The sequence below is a fragment of the Mesoplodon bidens genome, assembly GCF_964165515.1.
Source record: "Mesoplodon bidens genome assembly, chromosome: 8".
Lineage (NCBI taxonomy): Eukaryota > Metazoa > Chordata > Mammalia > Artiodactyla > Ziphiidae > Mesoplodon > Mesoplodon bidens.
The window spans coordinates 14,250,445-14,263,466 of NC_138165.1; the positions used below are offsets into that span (position 1 = coordinate 14,250,445).

Sequence of the window (13,022 nt, forward strand, 5' to 3'; positions counted from 1 at the left end):
GGAGGTGAGGGCATGTGGTGACCTGCTTTACACAGTGTGAGTCTTCTAGCCCTGAGAGGAAACACCCTCCTCAAATCACTCAGCAGCTGTGGGTCTGTTCAAGAGCGCAATAGCCGTTCCCACTGCTGTCCAGACCCCTGTCAAATTCCACTTATTCCAATTAAATTTGTTTATGAGTCATGTACCACACGAGCCCACTAGTGTGTCTTAATGTTCCCTTCCTACAAGTTCATTTGGTGACACTCTTCATAGCACACAGTAGAGGGGCCACTTGAAAAATGTCTGTTTAACAGCAAATATACAAACTATTACTTAGGGACAATTTCTTCATTTCTTCCTTTATCCATATAATTAAAGGTACTTTTCTAATCACTGAAAAATTTAAATCTGTTTAGGATATTCTATTTTATATTTTAAATACAGTAACATTTAAAAATTTCTAAATTTTCTGAATGGCAAGATTATTTCACTGTCAGACAGGCCTTAGGCTGAAATTTTACAGCTAACTAATCAGAGGACCAATCACTCCATTCCTCCTCAGGAGAAATCAGCTAGACCTGCACACACACTTCTCAATCAAGCCCTAATTGTCAAGCAGCACAGTGTCTTTAAGAGTCAGCAGTGGCAAAAGAGAAGGCCCAAGGTTACAGCAAGCTTGGGGCCCTGTCCCACTGGGAGGACTGTCATTACCATGCCAAACAGCAGGGCCAGGGTCTCGAAATCAATCCACTCCACCACGTGGGTCAGGCTAGGTCTCTGCAATCAAAGCACAAATTTGCCAATTAGTCCTGGGCATCATCCTCCTGGTGATAAACTGTAAATATGTGCCACCCTTTCCAGAAAACCCACTCATTGGACCAGAGTCGAAAGTCACACCATCTGCTTGCCTTTGAAATCAGATTATATCATCACTGAAAAACATCCGTGACCCAAAGCATAATAACGTCAAACCTATGCACCTGACAATAAAAACAAAAGCGGATTTCTTAAGCCCCATCCATGTCCTTAAGGGAAGGTAGAATCATGGGGGACTGGGAACCCAGACTGGGAAGTGAGGGCACTTGGAGAGCCTGGTTGTTGGAAAAGGGCTGCACAGTGGTCCAGGGAGGTTCCTGCAGCACAAGCCATGTGCCACGTCAATGATTTCTAGAATTAAATAACTACTACTACACTACTCCTTAACACTTAATAAAAATCACAGTGGTTTATATGTAAGTTTTAGGATTCTGGGACATTTTACCCTTAGAGTCAGTGTTTGTTTATACCAACTCTAGCCAAGAAAAAGAAAATGAAAAAACAATAAATAACTATCTGAACATAGCCCCACATAGTCCCAGGTATTATTCTTTAGTTGACTGACTGACTGCCCTTTAGTAGCACTTTTCAGAACAATCCCTGGAATTCTACAGAGTTGCTTTCAAGCCTAAGTTCTGTATGTTGCCACCTTGGTCAGCTCCAGCACTACTCCTCAAGATGGAGGCTCCACAGGCCTCCATCTCTAGTGGGCACTTGGCCTCTCTTGCTTCCCTACATTCATTCCAATGTCCCTGCAGGATGGACCATGCTCAGACCCTGAGGGGGTGCTATTCCCCCCAGACTTGCACATCCAGGGACCTCCTGATGTCTGCAGGACAGAACCCCAACCTCACTGTCTCCCACCTCTCTGCTCCAGCCAGGATGGCCTCCTCTAGTTTCCATGGGCTGACAGTACATAGGGCCAGCTCTAACATAACTCAGCTGCATGACCTGGGCAAATGCTTGACCACCATGAGTCAAGCGTTTCCTCAGCTAGGGTGGAGAATAACACTACTGGGATGTGTGTGATAAAGTCAAATGTTAATTACTCATCAATGCTGTAATGTTCATGCCACTAATGGGAAATGTGAAAGAGTATATTAAAAACTTAAAATCACCAGCTAATGCCTAATTCTTGGACTGTCTTTGAATCTGACATTCTATTGAGTGCTAAGCCTTTGACTCAAAATGTTACACTTACATCTCCAATCACAGCTAGCGCTGCTAATGCCGCAAGGGAACCCAACATGGCTGCCAGTGTTCTGTGAACAATCTGGAAAGAAACATAGAAAATTACTGCATTCTAATCCACAGGACGTTAAAGCACACAGAAGGGGACTTCCCTGGTGGTCCAGTGGCTAAGAATCTACCTTCCAATGCAGGGGAAGTGGGTTTGATCCCTGGTCGGGAAATTAAGATCCCACATGCCACAGGAAAACTAAGCCCACACACCACAACTAGAGAGCCCATGTGTTGCAACTACAGAGCCCACGCACTCTGGAGCCCGCACACCACAACTACTGAGCTTACGCACTCTGGAGCCTGCACACCATGACTAGAGAGAAGCCTGTGCACCACAACTAGAAAGAAGCACACATGCCACAATAAAAAGCCCACAAACTGCAATGAAAGATCCCACGTGCCGCAACCAAGACCTAATGCAGCCAAAACTAAATAAATAAATATTTTTAAAAAATAAATAAAACACACAGAAGCCTTTATCGGTATAAGTATTTGTGAAGATTGGCCATTTTATACCATATCTATTAGGACAATAAATAAATCATGGGTTTCTTTGTTTCAGAGTCTGGATGCCCTAGAGACACACACAACCATCACCAGTCTGCTTTCTAAAGAAAGATTTCCTGCATAATTAGATGACCCTGAAGTAGAAGCTCAATAAAGTATGTTCTATAAGGAAGCCTGCAGTAAATTATCATTAATTATTTACCATATAATCCATAGGCAACTGGGGAATTGGTTCCACAATATAAATCAATTCTGCCCAATTACTGAAGTTGTTATAAAATGCTTAATCTAACTGAAACTTCAGTATTACCACTGAACCACGAAAATACTTTTTCTATTTAATTATAATTCAAGTGAGCATGGAATTTCTAAGGCAAAATATAAAGAAAGGCAAGGATGCAGAGAATTTGAAAGCCTCAAACATTGCTGGTGCGAATGTAAAATGGTGCACCCTGAGCCACAGCTGTTACCTTGGACCCCAGAGACTGCCGCCACTGCCGCTAAGGGTCCTGTGTGCAAGGCAGGTCTCTTCCCACACCTTCCCGGCAGCCTCTGCAGCCAACCACTGCCTTCCAACTTCCCTGGAAGAACACATGGCATGCCTTGGGCTCTTGCAACTTCATGCCAGCCTCTGTGGCCCACAGGCACTCCCCACACATCCCAATTATGACTGCTGTATCCCTCCCTCAGCCCCAACCTGAGTGAGCAAGGGAGCCCTAATCAGCCACTGCTTTTGCCTCCTCTTGCTTGGGTGGGGAACAGATGTCTGAGGGAAGCCACACACAGGGGTGGGGCCAAAACCAAGGCTGAAACCCAGGAGCAGTGTGACCAGAGAAGAGAAAGGGAAACATCCCTGTGCAGTTGCAGGAGCAGTGGATTAAATCCCCACAATCAGCTGGGTAAACCCTGCAACTGTGGAATACCTGAATAGACAACAAGGGTTCCCACAACTGAGGCTGCAGACTTTGTGGGCAAATGTGGACTTTGGGGGCAAGTACACATTGGTCAAGATCAGAGTCTGAGCTGGCCCCACAGTGCCCACAGCAGGTCTAGAGAACTACCTAGGAGTATTGGAGGACTTCCTGGGTAGGCAGGGATTGGCTGTGGCTCACTGTGGAGGCAAGGACACTGACAGCTAAGGCCACAGGAAAATATCACTACTTTTCTTTTGTTATTCTTTTTGGTTCTGTTGTTCTTTTTCTTTATTATTATTATTCTTTAATTTTACCTTTTTCTTTAATTTTTCTTTTCTTTTATGCTTTTATTTTTAACATATTTTTATTTATCTTTTCCTAATTCTACTGTACTTTTTCATTATATTGCGTTTTTTCCTTGTGTTTGCTTTTTTTCCTTTGCTTTGTTTTCATTTTATTTTTAACTATATTTTAGATTTTTCTATTTTTACTTTACTAGTTTGTTGTTTTGTATTTTTTCCTTCTGCTTTCATCTTTCTTTGTCTTTACATTTTTGGGGATAGCATTTGTGTGTTTGTTTTATGCTTTCACTGTCTTTTTTTTTTTAATTTATTTATTTATTTTTGGCTGTGTTGGGTCTTCGTTTCCGTGGGAGGGCTTTCTCTAGTTGCGGCGAGCGGGGGCCACTCCTCATCGTGGTGTGCGGGCCTCTCACTCTCTCGGCCTCTCTTGTTGCGGAGCACAGGCTCCAGGCGCGCAGGCTCAGTAGCTGTGGCTCACGGGCCCAGCCGCTCCGCGGCATGTGGGATCCTCCCAGACCAGGGCTCGAACCTGTGTCCCCTGCATTGGCAGGCAGACTCTCAACCACTGTGCCACCAGGGAAGCCCCTCATTGTCTTTTTTAATTTGCTTTCTGCATTTGATATGTTTCTAGTTTTATGTTTCTGTTAGTTTAGTTTTTAGTGTTTGTTTTCATTTTTGAAATTGTTTACTGGTTTGGTTACTCTCTTCTTTCTTTTCTCTTTTTTTCTTTTTTTTCTTTTTGTGAGTGTGTGTATATATGTTTGTGTGATTTTTGTCTGTTTAGTTTTGCTTTTACCATTTGTCTTGGGGTCTCATCTGTTCGTTTTGGGGGGATCTTTTTTAGTTTTGTTTTTGTTTTGTTTTTACTTCTTATTTTTCTTGTGCACCTTGTGGCTTGCAGGGTATTGGTGTGCTGGTCGGGGGTCAGGCCTGAGCATCTGAGGTGGGAGGGCCAATTATAGGACATTGGACCACCAGAGAACACCTGGTCCCATGGAATATTTATTGGTGAGATCTCTCCCAGAGGTCTCCATCTCAAAACTAAGACCCAGCTCCACCCAATGGCCAGCAAGTTGCAGTGATGACTGCCTCACACCAAACAACTAGCAAGACAGGAACAAAACCCCACCCATTAGCAGGCAGGCTACCTAAAGTCATACCAAGCTCACAGACACTGCAAAACAGACCAATGGACATAGCCCTTCCAATCAGAGGGATAAGATCCAGCTCCACCCACCAGAACAGAGGCGCCAGTCCCCCCCGCCCCCGCCACCAGGAAGCCTACACAAGTCGCTGGACCAACCTCAACAACTGGGCACAGACAACAGAATTAAAAGGAACTACAACCCTGCAGCTTGCAGAAGGAGACCGAAAACACAGTAAGTTAAATAAAATTAGGAGACAGAGAAATGTGCAACAGATGAAGGAACAAGGTAAAAACCCACCAGACCAAACAAATGAAGAGGAGATGGGCAGTCTAACAGAAAAAGAATTCAGAGTAATGATAGTAAAGATGATTCAAAATCACAGAAATAGAATGGAAAAAATAAAATTAACATTTAACAAGTACCTAGAAGAACTAAAGAACAAATAAACAGTGATGAACAACACAATAACAGAAATATAAAATACCCTAGAAAGAACCAATAGCAGAATAACTGAGGCAGAAGAATGGATAAGTGACCTAAAAGATAGAATGGTGGAAATAACTGCCAAGGAGCAGAAAAAGAAAAAAGAATGAAAAGAATTGAGGACAGTTTCAGAGAACTCTGGGACAACATTAAACACACCAACATTCAAATTATAGGGGTCCCAGAAGAAGAAGAGTAAAAGAAAGGGGCTGAGAAAATATTTGAGAGATTATAGTTGAAAACTTCCCTACAATGGGAAAGGAAATAGTCAATCAAGTCCAGGAAGTTCAGAGAGTCCCATACAGGATCAGTCCAAGGAGAAACATGCCAAGACACATATTAATCAAACTATCAAAAATTAAATACAAAGAAAAAATATTAAAAGCAGCAAAGGAAAAGCAAGAAATAACATACAAGGAAATCCCCATATGGTTAACAGCTGATCTTTCAGCAAAAACTCTGCAAGCCAGAAGGGAGCAGCAGGATGTATTTTAATTGATGAAAGGGAAAAACCTACAAACAAGATTACTCTACCCAAAAAGGATCTCATTTAGATTGGACTGGAGAAATTACAACCTTTACAGACAAGCAAAGTTAAGACAACTCAGCACCACCCAACCAGCTTAACAACAAATGATAATGGAACTTCCCTATGTGGGAAACAAAAGAGAAGGAAAAGACCTATAAAAACAAACCCAAAACAATTTTTAAAATGGTAATAGGGGGCTTCCCTGGTGGCGCAGTGGTTGAGAGTCCGCCTGCCGATGCAGGGGACACGGGTTTGTGCCCCTATCCCGGAAGATCCCACATGCCGCGCAGCGGCTGGGCCCGCGAGCCATGGCCACGGAGCCTGTGTGTCCGGAGCCTGTGCTCCGCAACGGGAGAGGCCACAGCAGTGAGAGGCCCGCGTACAGCAAAAAAAAAAAAAAAAAAAATGGTAATAGGAACATATATATTGATAATTACCTTAAAGGTAAATGGATTAAATGCTCCAACCAAAAGACACAGACTGTCTGAATGGATATAAAAACAAGACCCATATATATGCTATCTACAAGAGACCTACTTCAGATCTAGGGACACATACAGACTGAAAGTGAAGGGATGGAAGAAGATATTCCATGCAAACGGAAATCAAAAGGAAGCAAAAGTAGCAATACTCATATCAGACAAAATAGACTTTAAAATAAAGACCATTACAAGAGACAAGGAAGGACACTAAATAATGATCAACAGATCAATGCAAGAAGAAGATATAACAATTGTAAATATTTATGCACCCAAAATAGGAGCTCTACAATACTTAAGGCAAATGTTAACAGCCATAAAAAGAAAACTCAACAGTAACACAATAATAGTAGAGGACTTTAAAACCCCACTTACACCAATGGAGAGATCATCCAAACAGAAAATAAATAAGAAAACACAAGCTTTAAATAACACATTGGATCAGATGGACTTAATTTATATTTATAGGACATTCCATCCAAAAACAACAGAATACACATTGTTCTCAAATACACACAGAATATTCTCCAGGATAGATAACATCTTGGGTCACAAATTAAGCGTAGGTAAATTTAAGAAAATTGAAATCATATCAAGCGTCATTTCAGACCAGAACACTATGAGACTAGATATCAATTACAGGGAAAAATCTGTAAAATATACAAACATGTGGAGGCTAAACAATATGCTACTAAATAACCAAGAGATCACTGAAGAAATCGAAGAGGAAAACAAAAAATACTTATGAACAAGTGACAATGAAAACACGACAACCCAAAACCTGTGGGATACAGCAAAAGCAGTTCTAAGACAGATGTTTATAGCAATACAATTTGTATAGCAATACAAATCCTACATTTGAGACACAAGAAAAATCTCAACTAACAACCTAAACTTACACCTAAAGCAATTAGAGAAGGAAGACTAAAAAAACTCAAAGTTAGAAGAAGGAAAGAAATCATAAAGATCAGATCAGAAATAAATACAAAAGAAATGAAGAAAACAATAGCAAAGATCAATAAAACTAAAAGCTGGTTCTTTGAGAAGATAAACAAAATTGATAAACCATTAGCCAGACTCATCAAGAAAAAAAGGGAGAAGACTCAATTCAATAGAGTTAGAAATGAAAAAGGGGAAGTAACAACTGACACTGCAGAAATACAAAAGATCATGAGAGATTACTACAAGCAACTCTACACCAATAAAATGGACAACCTGGAAGAAATGGACAAATTCTTAGAAATGCACAACCTGCCAAGACTGAATCAGGAAGAAATAGAAAATATGAACAGACCAATCACAAGCAATGAACTTGAAATTGTGATTTAAAAATCTGCCAGCAAACAAAAGCTCAGGACCAGATGGCTTCACAGGCGAATTCTATCAAACATTTAGAAAGAGCTAACACCTATCCTTCTCAAACTCTTCCAAAATATAGCAGAGGGAGGAACACTCCCAAACACATTCTATGAGGCCACCATCACTCTGATACCAAAACCAGACAAACATGTCAAAAAAAGAAAACTACAGACCAATAGCACTGATGAACATAGATGAAAAACTCCTCAACAAAATACTTGCAAACAGAATCCAACAGCACATTAAAACGATCACACACCATGATCAAGTGGGGTTTATCCCAGGAATGCAACGATTCTTCAATATATGCAAATCAATCAATGTGATATACCATATTAACAAATTGAATGATAAAAACCATATGATCATCTCAATAGATGCAGAAAAAGCTTTTGACAAAATTCAACACCCATTTATGATAAAAACTCTCCAGAAAGTGGGCAGAGAGGGAACCTATCTCAACATGATAAAGGCCACATATGACAAACACGCAGCCAACATCATTCTCAGTGGTGAAAAACTGAAAGCATTTCCTCTAAGATCAGGAACAAGACAAGGCTGCCCACTCTCACCACTATTATTCAACATAGTTTTGGAAGTTTTAGTCACAGCAATCAGAGAAGAAAAGGAAATAAAAGGAATCCAAATTGGAAAAGAAGAAGTAACGCTGTCACTGTTTGCAGATGACAGGATACTATACATAGAGAATCCTAAAGATGCTACCAGAAAGCTACTAGAGCTAATCAATGAATTTGGTAAAGTAGCAGGATACAAAATTAATGCACAGAAATCTCTGGCATTCCTATACACTAATGATGAAAAATCTGAAAGTGAAATTAAGAAAACACTCCCATTTACCATTGCAACAAAAAGAATAAAATATCTAGGAATAAACCTACCTAAGGAGACAACAGACCTGTATGCAGAAAATTATAAGACACTGATGAAAGAAATTAAAGATGATACAAATAGATGGAGAGATATACCATGTGGCTGGATTGGAAGAATCAATATTGTGAAAATGACTCTACTACCCAAAGCAATCTACAGATTCAATGCAATCCCTATCAAACTACCACTGGCATTTTTCACAGAACTAGAACAAAAAATTTCACAATTTGTATGGAAACACAAAAGACCCCGAATAGCCAAAACAATCTTGAGAAAGAAAAACGGAGCTGGAGGAATCAGGCTCCCTGACTTCAGACTATACTACAAAGCTACAGTAATCAAGACAGTATGGTACTGGCACAAAAACAGAAATAAAGATCAATGGAACAGGAGGGAAAGGCCAGAGATAAACCCATGCACATATGGTCACCTTATCTTTGATAAAGGAGGCAAGAATATACAGTAGAGAAAAGATAGCCTCTTCAATAAGTGGTGCTGGGAAAACTAGACAGTACATGTAAAAGAATGAAATTAGAACACTCTCTAACACCATACAAAAAAATAAACTCAAAATGGATTAAAAACCTAAATGTAAGGCCAGACAGTATCAAACTCTCAGAGGCAAACATAGGCAGAACTCTCTGTGACATAAATCACAGCAAGATCCTCTTTGACCCACCTTCTAGAGAAATGGAAATAAAAACAAAAATAAACAAATGGGACCTAATGAAACTTAAAAGCTTTTGCACAGCAAAGGAAACCATAAAGAAGATGAAAAGACAACCCTCAGAATGGGAGAAAATATTTGCAAATGAAGAAACTGACAAAGGATTAATCTCCAAAATTTACAACAGCTCATGCAGCTCAACATTAAAAAAACAAACAACGCAATCCAAAAATGGGCAGAAGATCTAAATAGACATTTCCCCAAAGAAGATATACAGATTGCCAACAAACACATGAAAGAATGCTCAACATCATTAATCATTAGAGAAATGCAAATCAAAACTACAATGAGGGGCTTCCCTGGTGGCGCAGTGGTTGAGAGTCTGCCTGCTAATGCAGGGGACACGGGTTCGAGCCCTGGTCTGGGAGGATCCCACATGCCGCGGAGCAACTAGGCCCGTGAGCCACAAGTACTGAGCCTGCGTGTCTGGAGCCTGTGCTCCGCAAAAAGAGAGGCCGCGACAGTGAGAGGCCCGCGCACCGCGATGAAGAGTAGCCCCCGCTTGCCACAACTAGAGAAAGCCCTCGCGACAGAAACGAAGACCCAACACAGCAAAAATAAATAAATTAATAAAAATAAAAAAAAAACAAAAAAAAAAAAACCAAAAAAAAAAAAAAAAAAACTACAATGAGATATCATCTCACACCGGTCAGAATGGCCATCATCAAAAAATCTACAAACAATAAATGCTGGAGAGGGTGTGGAGAAAAGGGAACCCTCCTGCACTGTTGGTGGGAGTGTAAATTGATACAGCCACTATGGAGAACAGTATGGAGGTTCCTTACAAAACTAAAAATAGAACTAACATACGACCCAGCAATCCCACTACTGGGCATATACCCCGAGAAAACCATAATTCAAAAAGAGTCATGTACCACAATGTTCACTGTAGCACTATTTACAATAGCCAGGACATGGAAGCAACCTAAGTGTCCATTGACAGATGAATTGATAAGGAAGATGTGGCACATATATACAATGGAATATTACTCAGCCATAAAAAGAAATGAAATTGAGTTATTTGTGGTGAGGTGGATGGACCTAGAGTCTGTCATACAGAGCGAAGTAAGTCAGAAAGAGAAAAACAAATACCATATGCTAACACATATATATGGAATCTAAGAAAAAAAAAAAAAGGTCATGAAGAACCTAGGGGTTAGATGGGAATAAAGACACAGACCTACTACAGCATGGGTTTGAGGATATGGGATGGGGAGTGGTAGGCTGTGACGAGGTGAGAGAGTGGCATGGACATATATTTACTACCAAACGTAAAGTTGATAGCTAGTGGGAAGCAGCCGCATAGTACAGGGAGATTAGCTAGGTGATTTGTGACCGCCTAGAGGGGTGGGATAGGGAGGGTGGGAGGGAGGGAGATGCAGGAGGGAAGAGATATGGGAACATGTGTATATGTATAACTGATTCACTTTGTTATAAAGCAGAAAATAACACACCATTGTAAAGCAATTATACTCCAATAAAGATGTAAAAAAAGAAAAAAAAAGGTCATGAAGAACCTAGGGGCAAGACGGGAGTAAAGACACAGACCTACTAGAGAATGGACTTGAGGATGTGGGGAGGGGGAAGGGTAAGCTGTGACAAAGTGAGAGAGTTTCATGGACATATATACACTACCAAACGTAAAATAGGTAGCTAGTGGGAAGCAGCTGCAGAGCACAGGGAGATCAGCTTGGTGCTTTGTGACCACCTAGAGGGGTGGGATAGGGAGGGTGGGAGGGAGGGAGACGCAAGAGGGAAGAGCTATGGGAACATATGTATATGTATAACTGATTCACTTTGTTATAAAGCAGAAACTAACACACCATTGTAAAGCAATTACACTCCAATAAAGATGTTTAAAAGAAAAAGGAAAAGAAAAGAATACAAGATGATAAATTCAAATAAATAAATAAATATAAATAAACTCAAAATGGATTAAAGACCTAAATGTAAGCATGGACACTACAAATCTCTTAGAGGAAAACGTAGGAATAACACTATTTGACATAAATCACAGCAAGATCTTTTTGACCCACCACCTAGAGTAATGGAAATAAAAACAGAAATAAACAAATGGGACCTAATGAAACTTAAAAGCTTTTGCACAGCAAAGGAAGCTATAAACAAGACAAAAAGACAGCCCTCAGAATGGGAGAAAATATTTGCAAATGAATCAACAGACAAAGGATTAGTCTCCAAACTATATAAACAGCTCATGCAGTTCAATATTAAAAGAACAAACAACCCAATGAAAAAATGGGCAGAAGACCTAAATAGACATTTCTCCAAAGAAGACTTACAGATGGCTAAGAAGCACATGAAAAGCTGCTCAACATCACTAATTATTAGAGAAATGCAAATCAAAACTCAATGAGGTATCACCTCACACCAGTTAGAATGGGCATCATGAGACAATCTACAAACAACAAATGCTGGAGAGGGTGTGGAGAAAAGGGAACCCTCCTTCACTGTTGGTGGGAATGTAAATTGATACAGCCACTATGGAGAACAGTATGGAGGTTCCTTAAAAAACTGAGAATAGAATTACCATATGACCCAGCAATCCCACTACTGGGCATATACCCAGAGAAAACCATAATTCAAAAAGACACATGCACTCCAATGTTCATTGCAGCACTATTTACAATAGGCAGGTCATGGAAGCAACCTAAATGCCCATGGACAGATGAATGGATAAAGAAGATCTGGTACATATATACAATGAATATTACTCAGCCATAAAAAGGAATGAAATTGGGTCATTTGTAGAGACATGGATGGACCTAGAGATTGTCATACAGAGTGAAGTAAGGCAGAAAGAGAAAAACATATATCGTATATTAACGTGTGTGTGTGTGTAATCTACAAAAATGGTACATATGCACCAGTTTGCAAGGCAGAAATAGAGACACAGATGTAGAGAACAAACATATGGACACCAGAGGGGGAAAGCGGGGGGTGGTGGTGGTGGGATGAATTGGGAGATTGGGATTGAGACATATACACTAATATGTATGAAACAGGTAACTAATAAGAACCTGCTGTATTAAAAAATACAATAAAATAAAATTCAAAAATAAATAAATTGGCACTGGACTGTATTTTTTTAATTACTAGTGACTGTGATTGATTAAAGCACACTGAATCTATTATATCCATACATTCAAAATGATATTCAGAAAAATCTAAGAGGGCTTCCCTGGTGGTGCAGTGGTTGAGAGTCCGCCTGCCGATGCAGGGGACACAGATTCGTGCCCCGGTCCGGGAAGATCCCACATGCCGCGGAGCGGCTAGGCCCGTGAGCCATGGCCGCTGAGCCTGCGTGTCCGGAGCCTGTGCTCCGCAACAGGAGAGGCCACAGCAGTGAGAGGCCCACATACCGCAAAAAAAAAAAAAATCTAAGAGACACAAAATAACTCAGTGGATACCACTGTACGTTGCTAAGGCAGCAATTCACTTCTATGAAAATCATTAATTAAAGAACATTAATCTTGTGTCTCTGGCATGAAGTAACGAAATTGGGTGGGAGAAAGTTCTTCAATACAGAATGAATCGTTTATAAACGCAGAATGAAGACCAGAAAGTTTACTGTAAACGCTAATGAAACCACTGAGTCAGGCAACGGTCCCTGGTGGATATTAAAGCC

General features: G+C 40.4%; 1 protein-coding gene across 2 annotated transcripts in view; it reads right to left on the reverse strand.

Moving 5' to 3' along the window:
* Positions 1-13,022, reverse strand: part of OCA2 (OCA2 melanosomal transmembrane protein) — a gene marked incomplete at its 5' end in the record, with an annotated part of 171,552 nt that overhangs the window by 115,948 nt on the left and 42,582 nt on the right. For both annotated transcript variants that reach the window (XM_081242282.1, XM_081242281.1), the window contains 2 exons: positions 691-756; positions 1,997-2,068. In XM_081242282.1, the coding sequence (XP_081098408.1) occupies positions 691-756; positions 1,997-2,068 (138 nt within the window). The remainder of the gene's footprint in view (positions 1-690; positions 757-1,996; positions 2,069-13,022) is intronic.